The sequence below is a fragment of the Bubalus kerabau genome, chromosome 3 (assembly GCF_029407905.1).
Source record: "Bubalus kerabau isolate K-KA32 ecotype Philippines breed swamp buffalo chromosome 3, PCC_UOA_SB_1v2, whole genome shotgun sequence".
NCBI classification, from domain to species: domain Eukaryota; kingdom Metazoa; phylum Chordata; class Mammalia; order Artiodactyla; family Bovidae; genus Bubalus; species Bubalus kerabau.
This window is the reverse complement of record NC_073626.1, coordinates 61486750-61500291: the sequence shown is the minus strand read 5'-3', so window position 1 is coordinate 61500291 and position 13542 is coordinate 61486750. Positions and strand designations below refer to the sequence as shown.

The 13542-nt window shown below is 34.6% G+C and overlaps 1 protein-coding gene across 5 annotated transcripts in view; it reads left to right on the top strand.

The window, feature by feature from the left end:
• GULP1 (GULP PTB domain containing engulfment adaptor 1) overlaps nucleotides 1-13542 on the top strand; it is a 339709-nt gene that overhangs the window by 263131 nt on the left and 63036 nt on the right. For all 5 annotated transcript variants that reach the window (XM_055571974.1, XM_055571977.1, XM_055571972.1 and 2 more), the window contains 2 exons: nucleotides 3606-3677; nucleotides 9504-9602. In XM_055571974.1, the coding sequence (XP_055427949.1) occupies nucleotides 3606-3677; nucleotides 9504-9602 (171 nt within the window). The remainder of the gene's footprint in view (nucleotides 1-3605; nucleotides 3678-9503; nucleotides 9603-13542) is intronic.

Sequence of the window (13542 nt, the reverse complement as noted above, 5' to 3'; positions counted from 1 at the left end):
GATCCCAGTGCTGATAAAGAGGATCCAAGGAAAGCTGAGCAGGCACCAATATCCACTAAATTCTAGTTTCATCTCCAAAGAATCAGTAAATTAAGAAGTGGCCATCCCTCATAATTATAACGCATTTTGCAGTTTACAAGGTTGTTTTTTTTTTTCCCCTCTCATCTCTTATTGCAATTGGTCTTCAGAGAAATTTTGTAAGGAAAAAAGAACAAAATTATTCTTATTTTTCAAGAATCATGACTTTTCTAACATTTTCAAATTCTAAGCCTAGGGTTTATTCCAGCATGCTGCATCACATTCAAGAGTCTTGTAAATATTTTATATAGACATGGAATGCATACGAATACAAACCTTAATCAGAGGAAGCATTATGACTTTTTAAACTTAAACTATTATGAGGAATAATCTGCTTTTCAGTTTTAAAATTGTTCCCATTCAGTGCATCCAACATTACACAGAAGAAAAGGGTTAAGTGGCAAGCTCCATATCAGATGTCTTTTTAGTTCCCATAGTCTTTGAAGGCTTCTCCCTGTTTTGTTCCTCAGATGACTTAATTAAAGCCAATGTGAAAGAAACATATTCAAGGTTCCTGGAGCACCACAAGAGGTTGATTCATTTAGAATGTACTTGGAGTTCTTCCATCATTTTCCCATATGGACCTATTTACATGTAACACTTATGACTCATGACATTGCTGCCAAAGTAAGGAATATTTTTCCATAAATATTTTCAGTAACTCTTACAGTCTGTGATCGACACATCAGACACTTCTTGTAGTTCAATACTCACTTATCTATAAAGAGTTTGCTTTCACCTCCCAGTTCTGCTAACGCTAGACCAACCACTAATGGCGAATATCTCGGTGATATGATAAATACAGAGAGGTTGAGAACAGTTTACACCATAGATTTTTCAGAACTAAACAGCGTCTATTGTGTTAGCTCCCCTCCTGTCACTTAGACCCTTTATCCTTTCTGGATGATCTAAAACAGCTGTTCAAATCTGGTGGCACATTAAAATCACCTGGGGAGCTTTAACATACACAGGTGCCCTAGACTCCACCCGCAGCTAATTAAATCAGAGTCCCAGGCACTGGTCTGTTTAAACCTCCCATGTAATTATATCATACAGACAAAGTTGAGTACACTGACCTGAAACAGAAGAAAATGTGATGGGTCCATTGGTGTCAGGAATCAGTTTGGTTGTCTTCCATATCTTCAGTTCAGTTCAGTTCAGTCCAGTCGCTCAGTCATGTCCGACTCTTTGTGACCCCATGAATTGCAGCATGCCAGGCCTCCCTGTCCATCACCAACTCCCAGAGTTCACCCAAACTCACGTCCACTGAGTCGATGATGCCATCCAGCCATCTCATCCTTGTTGTCCCCTTCTCCTCCTGCCCCCAATCCCTCCCAGCATCAGAATCTTTTCCAATGAGTCAACTCTTTGCCTGAGGTGGCCAAAGTATTGGAGTTTCTGCTTTAGCATCATTCCTTCCAAAGAACACCCATGACTGATCTCCTTTAGAATGGACTGGTTGGATCTCCTTGCAGTCCAAGGGACTCTCAAGAGTCCTCTCCAGCACCACAGATCAAAAGCATCAATCCATATCTTAGTGGGCAACTTTTCAATTCCTTTTTAGCTGAGAATTTCTTCACTTATTTTGGTCTTTTTTGCAGGTCTGGTCAACCAACTTGAGAACACTTTGGGGCAAACATAGTGCCTAATGATATTGCATCCAGACCTAGCAGCAGTTTTCTGACATAGTTTAAACATATTAGAAAGAGAAACTGTTGTATCTTATAGAATCTGAAAACTGAAACCTTTTTGCCTTAATGCTTCTGAGCTTCACTTTCTTTCCATGAGCTCATCAGAAAGGGGATCAGCAGTTATCTCCTGTATTTTCATCTCAGCTTTTCTATCAACCTTCCACTATTTTCCTGACCTGTTGCTATTTTCTAAGTCTATTCCTTAGATTTTTAGTAAAAGAAATCACCTGTGATGGTTTTAGAAATATAATTCCCTAGGCCTCTACCCTTATGAAAAGAATCTTCATTGTTATAGTTTAACCTGCTTCCTAGGTGATTCTCATTAAGGTAATACATAGAGCCCACTTTAAAAAACAAAAGTCTAATTTCTTTAGTTATTGTTATTTTTTCAAGAATGAAAGAAGGAATCACATGTGGTTTAAAAGACACTCTTATATTGCTATTTTGTTCCCTTCCATTCTGTGAGTTGACACATGAAAAAGATTCTACTTAATTATTTGATGTAAAGTATATACACATACTAGAGAAGGGCATGGCAACCCACTCCAGTATTCTTGCCTGGAGAATCCCCATGGACAGAGGAGCCTGGCGGGCTACAGTCCATGGGGTTGCAGAGAGTTGGACATGACTGGAGTGACTTAGCATCCACACATACACATATACGTACCCGTGCATATGTCTGTTTATTTAAGAACTGATGAATTCATATCTCACTTTGGTGTTATGATTGGTAGTATGCGACAAGAGAAGTCTTTGGAAAATTATATATGTCTAATGAATGTATGATGCTAAAGCTGAAACTCCAGTACTTTGGCCACCTCAGATGAATAGTTGACTCATTGGAAAAGACTCTCATGCTGGGAGGGATTGGGGGCAGGAGGAGAAGGGGACAACAGAGAATGAGATGGCTGGATGGCATCACCAACTCGATGGACGTGAGTTTGAGTGAACTCCAGGAGTTGGTGATGGACAGGGAGGCCTGGCGTGCTGCGATTCATGGGGTCACAAAGAGTCGGACACAACTGAGCGACTGAACTGAACTGAATGAATGTAATGATTATTTGCTATTTATTTAAAATTATTTCTGTAGAATAAAATATCCACATGTCAATTCTAATTTTTCTTGAATGTTTCACGATATTGGTCTTCTGTTTAGGAGGTATTATATTGCTCCAGGATAGATATTTTATTACAATGTGGTAATTACTATCAAACTTTTTTCTTTTGGGGAGGATAGGTTAGGTTTTAACTAAAAACCTCTAGGGATCCTTTAAAATTCTAGAGCATGTATTTTTTTTTTTTAATGTACTTTATGGTTTTGATGAGTATTGTATATTAGGTATTAAAAATGTGTGTTTTTAAATTTTATATGCTAATTGGAAAACAAAGAAAAATTTTGATTTACATTATAAACTGCATTAAAGCACATTAAATTTTTAAAATATATTTTTGACAACATAAAAAAATGTATATACTTTAAATTTTCAGATAACAATTTTTTAATTGTTCACATGTTTTAAATTTTAAATTTGAGATCAACTTTATTCCTTTGGGCCCAACAAAATAACTTTAATTTTCTTTCCATTAAAAATCTGCAAGCAAATTATTTAGGAAAAGTGAAATTTTAAGAAATCTTAGAATAATGGAATTGTATGTGACTAAGTAATGTGTTAATATTTTCATATCATGTAAAATAATATAAATTAGTAACTAACTCCTCTGTGCTGGATTTGGATTCAAATTACTATCACGTCATTCTGTTACCCCATGATGTATCTCAAAATGATTTAATGACACATGATGTAGTAAGGCCTGTCTCACAGTGAACATTTTCAGTTTCTTGGCAGCACAGAAGTAGAGCAGCCCAAAGGAACAGAAGTTGTAAGAGACGCTGTAAGGAAACTAAAGGTAAGCAAGCCCTCAAAGTAAGTGTCTCATGTACTGAACTTACCTTCGACCATCAGTAGACCAATGGAAATTCAAAGCATGAATAGCTCTCCAGGCAAGAATATTGGAGTGGGTTGCCATTTCCTTCTCCAGGAGATCTTCCCAACCCAGGGATTGAACCCGACTCTCCCGCCTTGCAGGCAGATGCTTTAACCTCTGAGCCACCAGGGAAGCCCTACTCAACAACAAAAAAAATGTAAGAGCAATATTTCATAAGTGTTGGCATTCTGTAGCTTGCCTTTACTTTGCTTGGGCAATGTGGACTCATGCCCTAACTCAAAGACAAAACAATCTACCGTAGTTAGAAAATCGAACCCACCAGTTGAAAATGAAGAAGTAAAATTCATTCCAAAGCAGCATTTTGCAGTGACACTGTACATTAAAGACATACTAATGGACAAACCCACAAGGGTCTGGCCGTAGCCATGAGCAGACTCAGGGAACTGGTGAAAATAAAAGCAGAAAAAAACAGTAAGCAGCTCCACATACTCATAATCAGCAAATTTCCTGAGAAAACCTTACATAATTTCCATGCATCCTTGGCATGTTTTTCTAATTGCTTTCCATCCCCAAAGACATTGTTTCCTCTGAGGTATTAAAATTCAAAAACTCCTTCAGCAGAATTCTCATGTTTATCACATTAAGAAAATTTAACATAACACTATTTTGTTAACACACTTTATTGTTATTCTCTCTGGTTGTTCTCAGAATTTTTTTTTTTTGAGAAACAACCCTCCTCTAACTATATTTAGTTTTGAGATTATCCAGTTATTCTATAGGATGGGTAGGCCTCTGCACCAGGCAAAGCCACAGACATTAAAATGTATTACTTTGCTTTGAGAATGTCATATCGGGTGGAATTTACTGTTTAAATTGAGAAAAAGAAAATTGAAGTGAGTTGGCTTGTTTTCTGGGTAAAGAAACAAAAGTAGATAATTTTTATCCATTTATTTTATACCTATGGCGGATTCATTTTGATATTTGGCAAAACTAATACAATTATGTGAAGTTTAAAAATAAAATAAAATTAAAAGAAATAAAAATAAAAAAAATAAAATATTTTTCCTGTTTTTAAAGAAATATACTAAAAGGTTCCAAGGTGATATCACTCCCATTTGGAAAACAAAGGTGGACAAGCCAATCATTACTTTTAACAATTCATTAGACGGAAAAAAAAAAAATTAAACTTCCCTTGTGGCTCAGCTGGTAAAGAATCTGCCTGTGATGTGGGAGACCTGGGTTTGATCCCTGGGTTAGGAAGATCACCTATAGAAGGGAAAGGATTCCCACTCCAGTATTCTGACCTGGAGAATTCCATGGACTGTATAGTCTATGGAGTCACAAAGAGTTGGACACGACTGAGTGACCTTCACTAGACAAAAGTGTACTTGTGCCTGTTTGGCAAATACTTTTAAGCCCTAAAAAGGATTTAAAATGTTTCACAATTTATGGACAACATTTAGAATAAGATTCCATCTAAATGTTCAAAATGTTGCACACTTTGGACATGAGTCCAACTTCACTATAATCAGAATGTTTATAAAAGAATAATAATATTTACACTTAATGTTTCTTTGTACCTAGGAGGTCCTTTATGAAATGAACCCAAATGCAAACCCCAAAGCATTCAATTATGTAGTGAGTGATAATATATAAAAAGATATTTGAGATGAAATGTCTTCTAAAACAAGCTAGTTTTTATGAAACTTTGTATTTAGTTCTTATGTAGTTTCATGTTTGGAAATGTACTCTGTTAGTAAAGGAATGTGATTTACAATAAGATAAAAATAATCCAATGTAGTTTAAAAAATGTATACTCAGTTGATAATAGCTTTTCTCTTTCAAGTACCTTTCAGAATACTTAATCCTATAAACAATCTTTAGTCTGTTGATTGCAAAATGTTTGTAGATCAAGGAAATATATATAAAGGTAATGATTCATGAAATAATTAAAATAATAAAAAATGTTGTTTATTCATGTCTATCTTAATTTTTTTGTTTATTTGTGTCAAAGGTCAGATGCTACAACTCAAAATATATGAGTGTTTACGTTTAAGAACCTAGACACTGGCTTCTCTTTAATTCTGTTGTCATGTAAAGATAGCCAGAAGATGGTGCTATGGTTCTACTGAAAAAAAAAAGAAAAAGAACAATTTGCTTATTAACTGGGTTTTGAGTACACATAGCTAATTTTAATTTACTGCTTATTTTTCTTAAACATATGTATTCTGTGTACTATCCACTATATTTCAGTATTTGACTTTATTTTCCCCACAAGGTAACATTTTATTTAAACCTGGTAATTTTTCAGATGTTTGCAATATTAATCTATTAGCTTCTGACTTTAAAGAAATATTCAAAATGTAAGGCTAATACAAGATGATAGAAAACTTCCATGATTTTCAATAATGTATTTTTTATGCTTCTATGATTATTTATGCCTAATTATTTCTCAAGAAAAAATTTAAAACTTTATTTTATTAGGTACTATTTTTCTGTTGTTTTTGGAGAATTCACAATTTATAAAGTTTTGTTCAATATCATAATTTTTATGTGTTTACTTTCAAAAGTTCTATATATGACAAAATAGCATGTTTTCTAGTTCTCGATCATGTTCAACAATTTCCATCTCTTAATCATGTTTTAGTCTATGATTTAAGAAAGTGCCAAAATTTTCAAAAAGCAATAATTAAAAAAGCCTTTCAACTTCTTATTTTTAGTATCAAAGCTACTTTTAGGAATCTTGTTTTAATAGTGATTTATTTATTTTTAATACAACTACTACAGGCTCATAAACAATGTCAGAGGTTTCATAAACTATCTGTTTTTGATATTTACATGTGGATGAATTTTGGTATGCAAGGCCAAATCTTCTTGGATTCTTTGGGAGATAACCACGGAGCAGCATTCCTGGACCCCAGTTTTAGAGGACAGACCCCCTCACCTAAGCAGAGCTAGCTTAATATTACATGAAGCCTTGTGGACTTGGAAATTAATAAAATGTTCTGTTAAATCTAGGCCCACCAGTTTCTCCACTTGACTTCATGCTTTCTGTGTAGCCTACTGCAAATGGTTTTTGTTTTTATAACCAGTTATTTAATTAATGAAATGATTAGGGCTTATTTTAATTGTTAAAACATATACACATAACTGATTTCCCTGTGAGATTATCAAAACTTTTAATTAAATCAACAATTTATAAAAACCACAAAGAGGATTAGAATTAATTCATTAATTTTAATTGCTTAATAATGTGTATTACATTAATAATATAGTTAGATTTCACTTTTTTAAGTCCTTTGAGAAATGAATAGAAACTGTTATGAGGATGATACTGAAACTCAGCAGTGCTCTCTTTAAATTTTCTTAAGCTGTTCTATTTGCCAGTGGCATACATTTAACATAGTACTTTATTCAGTACTTTATACAGTACTTCTATTAATACTTCATCATTTCGTGATGATAAAAGCTTTATTTTGTTTGTTTGTTGTATCCAGATAGCCTCCAGAATTCTTAGGCTTTATTCCCTTTGAACATTTTTACTCGATTATTATATTCAAGTTTTACTAGTAGATCACTCTATCTAGATTACCAAAAAATATATTCACTGAAACAAAGATGAGGGAGAAAAAAAAACTTCAAGAAGGCTTTTTCAGCATTAGAATTCAAGTGGTAGGTAGGGCGAGAAAAGAATACAATATAAGCATGAATATATCTTCAAAATATAAATTACAAGTATTTCAGAATGCAATTCAGAGATCTGCAAGTAGGAAAAGACTTAGAGGGATCATGCAAGCTATAGGATAAGGTTATCTTTAAAAAATACAAGCAGGAATGAGAATATTAAACTGTTTAAAATACAGATTAAACAAATATATCCTTCAGCTTAAATGTTTTTCAAGGTCTGTGAAACAGTTAAGCCTGATTTCTACAGACCTATTTTATGACCAAAGTAACTCCCCTGAGACTTATTTTCTCATCTTTGAAATGGGCTGATCAGACTGGATGATTTCTGAATCTTCTTTGAGCACAATCACTTTATCTTGATATGAAGCAAAGGAAAAGGTTTCACAAACCATAGATCAAGTATTTTATGTTTATTTTTCTTTTTCTGTCTCGTTCTCTTGTTTCCCTCTCCCTCCCTCCTTGCTCCCCTCTTTATTTTCTCTACTTGTAGCCCCTACTTCTTCCCCTTGTTCAAATTTTCCCCTTCTTTCTTCCTTTCTTTTCTTTCTGACAGAAAAGACATAAGAGATAAGTTTAATGTTAGTGGTTGTTTTGTGATAGGCGTTTGGAAACTAAAAGAGGTCAGAGGAACGGTTGTGTCCCAATGTGAAAAAGGCTTCAGGAGCTATTGCTCATTGTCTATTTCTGGAAAAGAGCAGCACCCAGGAAGCCAGTTCAGACTGCTTCCGCGGCCAGCAACGGGGCTGGCTTTGTTCAGATGCATTCACATGGATGGAAAGCAGCTGATTTATGTTGTCAGCCTCCATATGTGAAAACCCCCAAATTGTTTTGATTATAGCAATACAGGAAGAAGGTTATGAAGGGAAAAGAAACAAATTAATCCACTTTCTTTGGGAGAGAGCTGGGATAATTTGTAAAGGGTTGCACTGAAGAAAAATAAGTTTCTTAAACACACACACACAAAAAAAAACCCTGGCATGAATTAGTCACATTTATGTGCAGAATGTAAGCCTGCTTAATACTGAAGGAAAAAACTGCCTATATTTATAGGATAGTACAGAGAGTAAACTAAAAAATTATACCATCCAAAATGAAATAAAACAAATGGAACTCCTCCACCCACCCACCCTGCCCTGGATGTCAAGGCAGACACTTCAAGGCATCCTTATATGCATTAATTATATTATTCTCAATCAGTACAAAGCCATGAAAGGAGAAAGAGGCCTTTAACCACTCTCTGTTCTGGGACTGAAGTATATCACATGTGTTTACATCTGTCCTAAATTAGAAGGAAATACACAATGTAAATAAATATGACACACAAAAGATGACCAAACTCTATTTTGAATCAAGTTAGGATGATCCATATGCTAAATATATATATGTGTGTGTGTGTGTGTGTGTGTGTGTGTGTGTGTGTTATACTAGGAGATAACTTTTTGAGCCCTGTAAGAGGGGTTAATAAATACAATTTTTTTCAATAGTTTTTTTCTGTTTCTTGAAAAGAAAGGTGGAGGTAGGGGAGGGAGGAGAGAAGGAAGGTCGGGAGAGTAGAACTGCCAGATAAAACCAGTACATTTAAATATCTCTAGAATGAGGCTAGTTCTGAGTATTTTAGCTGGGATAATTATTTCAGTTTGAATATGGTAATCTGTCTCTTTTCATTCATTGATTTCATTAGGTAGGACAGTATACCAAACAATGTAAGTATTTGGAAATGCGAAGATCTAGTGCTCTGGACTGCAAGTTTCCTAAAATCATTAAAAACGAAAGATCCACAGGAAAAGATATCTCTGCTTATTTTCAGACAAAGAGTTTTCATTTTCTGTTTGATATGAATATGATTTTTGAAATATCATGAAAGAAGTATATTAAGTTTTTTAAAGTTATAGAGAATCAGCCTGATTTTAATGATAGTAATGGTAGATCACTGTGATTTCTAAATATTTGGAGGCTGTGTGGGGTTTATAAAAATATAATGGGCAATAGGCAATAATTTATTTAATGAAATTTCAGCATTGAATGTAAACTCTAAATATATGTTTGTGTTCATTTTCCATAGACAAAATTACAATTTTGTGAATAAATTTTCATTTGTAGTTTGCAAGACATATCAAGAAATCTGAAGGCCAGAAAATTCCCAAAGTTGAGTTGCAAATCTCAATTTATGGAGTAAAAATTCTAGAACCCAAAACAAAGGTAAGGCTTATTTTTGAACATCAGAAGCATTCTTTTTTTTTTTTTTAATCTCTCCATTTTCTTTCTTTTTTTTTTCTTGCACTTTTTTTTTAATTTACAATATTTTATTGGTTTTGCCATACATCAACACGAATCCACCACGGGTGTACACATGTTCCCCATCCTGCACCCCCTTCCCACCTCCCTCCCCATATCATCCCTCTGGGTCATCCCAATGCACCAGCCCCAAGCATCCTGTTATCCTGCATCAAACCTGGACTGGCAATTCGTTTCATACATGATATTTTACATGTTTCAATGCCATTCTCTCAAATCATCCCACCCTCTCCCTCTCCCACAGAGTCCAAAAGACTGTTCTATACATCTGTGTCTCTTTTGCTGTCTCGCATACAGGGTTATCGTTACCATCTTTCTAAATTCCATATATATGCGTTAGTATACTGTATTGGTGTTTTTCTTTCTGGCTTACTTCACTCTGTAGAATAGGCTCCAGTTTCATTCACCTCATTAGAACTGATTCAAATGTATTCTTTTTAATGGCTGAGTAATAACTCCATTATGTATATGTACCACAGCTTTCTTATCCATTAGTCTGCTGATGGACATTTAGGTTGCTTCCATGTTCTGGCTATTATAAAAAGTGCTGCAATGGACATTGGGGTACACGTGTCTCTTTCAATTCTGGTTTCTTGGTATGTATGCCCAGCAGTAGGATTCCTGGGTCATAAGACAGTTCTATTTCCAGTTTTATAAGGAATCTCCACACTGTTCTCCATTGTGGCTGTATTAGTTTGCATTCCCACCAACAGTGTAAGAGGGTCCCCTTTTCTCCACACCCTCTCCAGCATTTATTGCTTGTAGACTTTTGGATAGCAGCCATTCTGACTGGTGTGAAATGGTACCTCATTGTGGTTTTGATTTGCATTTCTCTGATAATGAGTGATGTTGAGCATCTTTTCGTGTGTTTGTTAGCCATCTGTATATCTTCTTTGGAGAAATGTCTGTTTAGTTCTTGGGCCCATTTTTTGATTGGGTCATTTATTTTTTGGGAATTGAGCTGCAGGAGTTGCTTGTATATTTTTGAGATTAATTCTTTGTCAGTTGCTTCATTTGCTATTATTTTCTCCCATTCTGAAGGCTGTCTTTTCACCATGCTTAGAGTTTTCTTTTTTGTGCAGAAGCTTTTAATTTTAATTAAGTCCCATTTTTTACTTTTGCTTTTATTTCCAATATTCTGGGAGGTGGGTCATAGAGGATCCTGCTGTGATTTATGTCAGAGAGTGTTTGCCTATGTTCTCCTCCTGCAGTTTTATAGTTTCTGGTCTTATGTTTAGATCTTTAATCCATTTTTAGTTTATTTTGGTGTATGGTGTTAGAAAATGTTCTAGTTTCATTCTTTTACAAGTGGTTGACCAGTTTTCCCAGCATCACTTGTTAAAGAGATTGTCTTTTCTCCATTGTATATTCTTGCCTCCTTTGTTAAAGATAAGGTGTCCATAGGTGTGTGGATTTATCTCTAGGCTTTCTATTTTGCTCCATTGATCTATATTTCTGTCTTTGTGCCAGTACCATACTGTCTTGATGACTGTGGCTTTGTAGTAGAGCCTGAAGTCATGCAGGTTGATTTCTCCAGTTCCATTCTTCTTTCTCAAGATTGCTTTGGCTATTTGAGGTTTTTTTGTAATTCCATACAAATTATGAAATTATTTGTCCTAGCTCTGTGAAAAATACCATTGGTATTCAATGCAATACCAATTGCATTGAATCTATTTCAATGCAATACCAATTGCATTGAATCTATAGATTCCTTTGGGTAGTATACTCATTTTTACTATATTGATTCTTCCAATCCATGAACATGGTATATTTCTCCATCTATTAATGTCCTCTTTGATTTCTTTCACCAGTGTTGTATAGTTTTCTATATATAGGTCTTTAGTTTCTTTAGGTAGATATATTCCTAAGTATTTTATTCTTTTCGTTGCAATGGTGAATGGGATTGTTTCCTTAATTTCTCTTTCTGTTTTCTCATTATTAGTGTATAGGAATGCAAGGGATTTCTGTGTGTTGATTTTATATCCTGAAACTTTACTGTATTCATTGATTAGCTCTAGTAATTTTCTGGTGGAGTCTTTAGGGTTTTCTATGTAGAGGATCATGTCATCTGCAAACAGTGAGAGTTTTACTTCTTCTTTTCCAATTTGGATTCCTTTTATTTCTTTTTCTGCTCTGATTGCTGTGGCCAAAACTTCCAAAACTATGTTGAATAGTAATGGTGAAAGTGGGCACCCTTGTCTTTTTCCTGACTTTAGGGAAAATGCTTTCAATTTTTCACAATTGAGGATAATGTTTGCTGTGGGTTTGTCATATATCACTTTTATTATGTTGAGGTATGTTCCTTCTATTCCTGCTTTCTGGACAGTTTTTATCATAAATGGATGTTGAATTTTGTCAAAGGCTTTCTCTGTATCTATTGAGATAATCATATGGCTTTTATTTTTCAATTTGTTAATGTGGTGTATTACATTGATTGATTTGCGGATATTGAAGAATCCTTGCATCCCTGGGAAAAAGCCCACTTGGTCACGATATATGACCTTTTTAATGTGTTGTTGGATTCTGTTTGCTAGAATTTTGTTACGGATTTTTGCATCTATGTTCATCAGTGATATTGGCCTATAGTTTTCTTTTTTTGTGGCATCTTTGTCAGGTTTTGGTATTAGGGTGATGGTGGCCTCATAGAATGAGTTTGGAACTTTACCCTCCTCTGCAATTTTCTGGAAGAGTTTGAGTAGGATAGGTGTTAGCTCTTCTCTAAATTTTTGGTAAAATTCAGCTGTGAAGCCGTCTGGACCTGGGCTTTTGTTTGCTGGAAGATTTCTGATTACAGTTTCAATTTCCGTGCTTGTGATGGGTCTGTTAAGATTTTCTACTTCTTCCTGGTTCAGTTTTGGAAAGTTGTACTTTTCTAAGAATTTATCCATTTCTTCCAAGTTCTCCATTTTATTGGCATATCATTGCTGATAGTAGTCTCTTATGATCCTTTGTATTTCTGTGTTGTCTGTTGTGATCTCTCCATTTTCATTTCTAATTTTATTGATTTGATTTTTCTCCCTTTGTTTCTTGATGAGTCTGGCTAATGTTTTGTCAATTTTATTTATTCTTTCAAAGAACCAGCTTTTGGCTTTGTTGATTTTTGCTATGGTCTCTTTTCTTTCTTTTGCATTTATTTCTGCCCTAATATTTAAGATTTCTTCCCTTCTACTAACCCTGGGGTTCCTCATTTCTTCCTTTTCTAGTTGCTTTAGGTGTAGAGTTAGGTTATTTATTTGGCTTTTTTCTTGTTTCTTGAGGTAAGCCTTTATTGCTATGAACCTTCCCCTTAGCACTGCTTTTACAGTGTCCCACAGGTTTTGGGTTGTTGTGTTTTCATTTTCATTCATTTCTATGCATATTTTGATTTCTTTTTTGATTTCTTCTGTGATTTGTTGGTTATTCAGCAGCATGTTGTTCAGCCTCCATATATTGTAATTTTTAATAGTTTTTCTCCTGTAATTGAGATCTAATCTTACTGCATTGTGATCAGAAAACCTGTGGCGGATTCATTTTGATATTTGGCAAAACTAATACAATTATGTAAAGTTTAAAAAATAAAATAAAATTTAAAAAAAACAAAAACAAGATGCTTGGAATGATTTCAATTTTTTTGAGTTTACCAAGGCTAGATTTATGGCCCAGGAAGTGATCTGTCCTGGAGAAGGTTCCGTGTGCATTTGAGAAAAAGGTGAAATTCATTGTTTTGGGGTGAAATGTCCTATAGATATCAATTAGGTCTAACTGGTCTGTTGTATCATTTAAAGTTTGTATTTCCTTGTTAATTTTCTGTTTAGTTGATCTATCCATAGGTGTGAGTAGAGTATTAAAGTCTCCCACTATTATT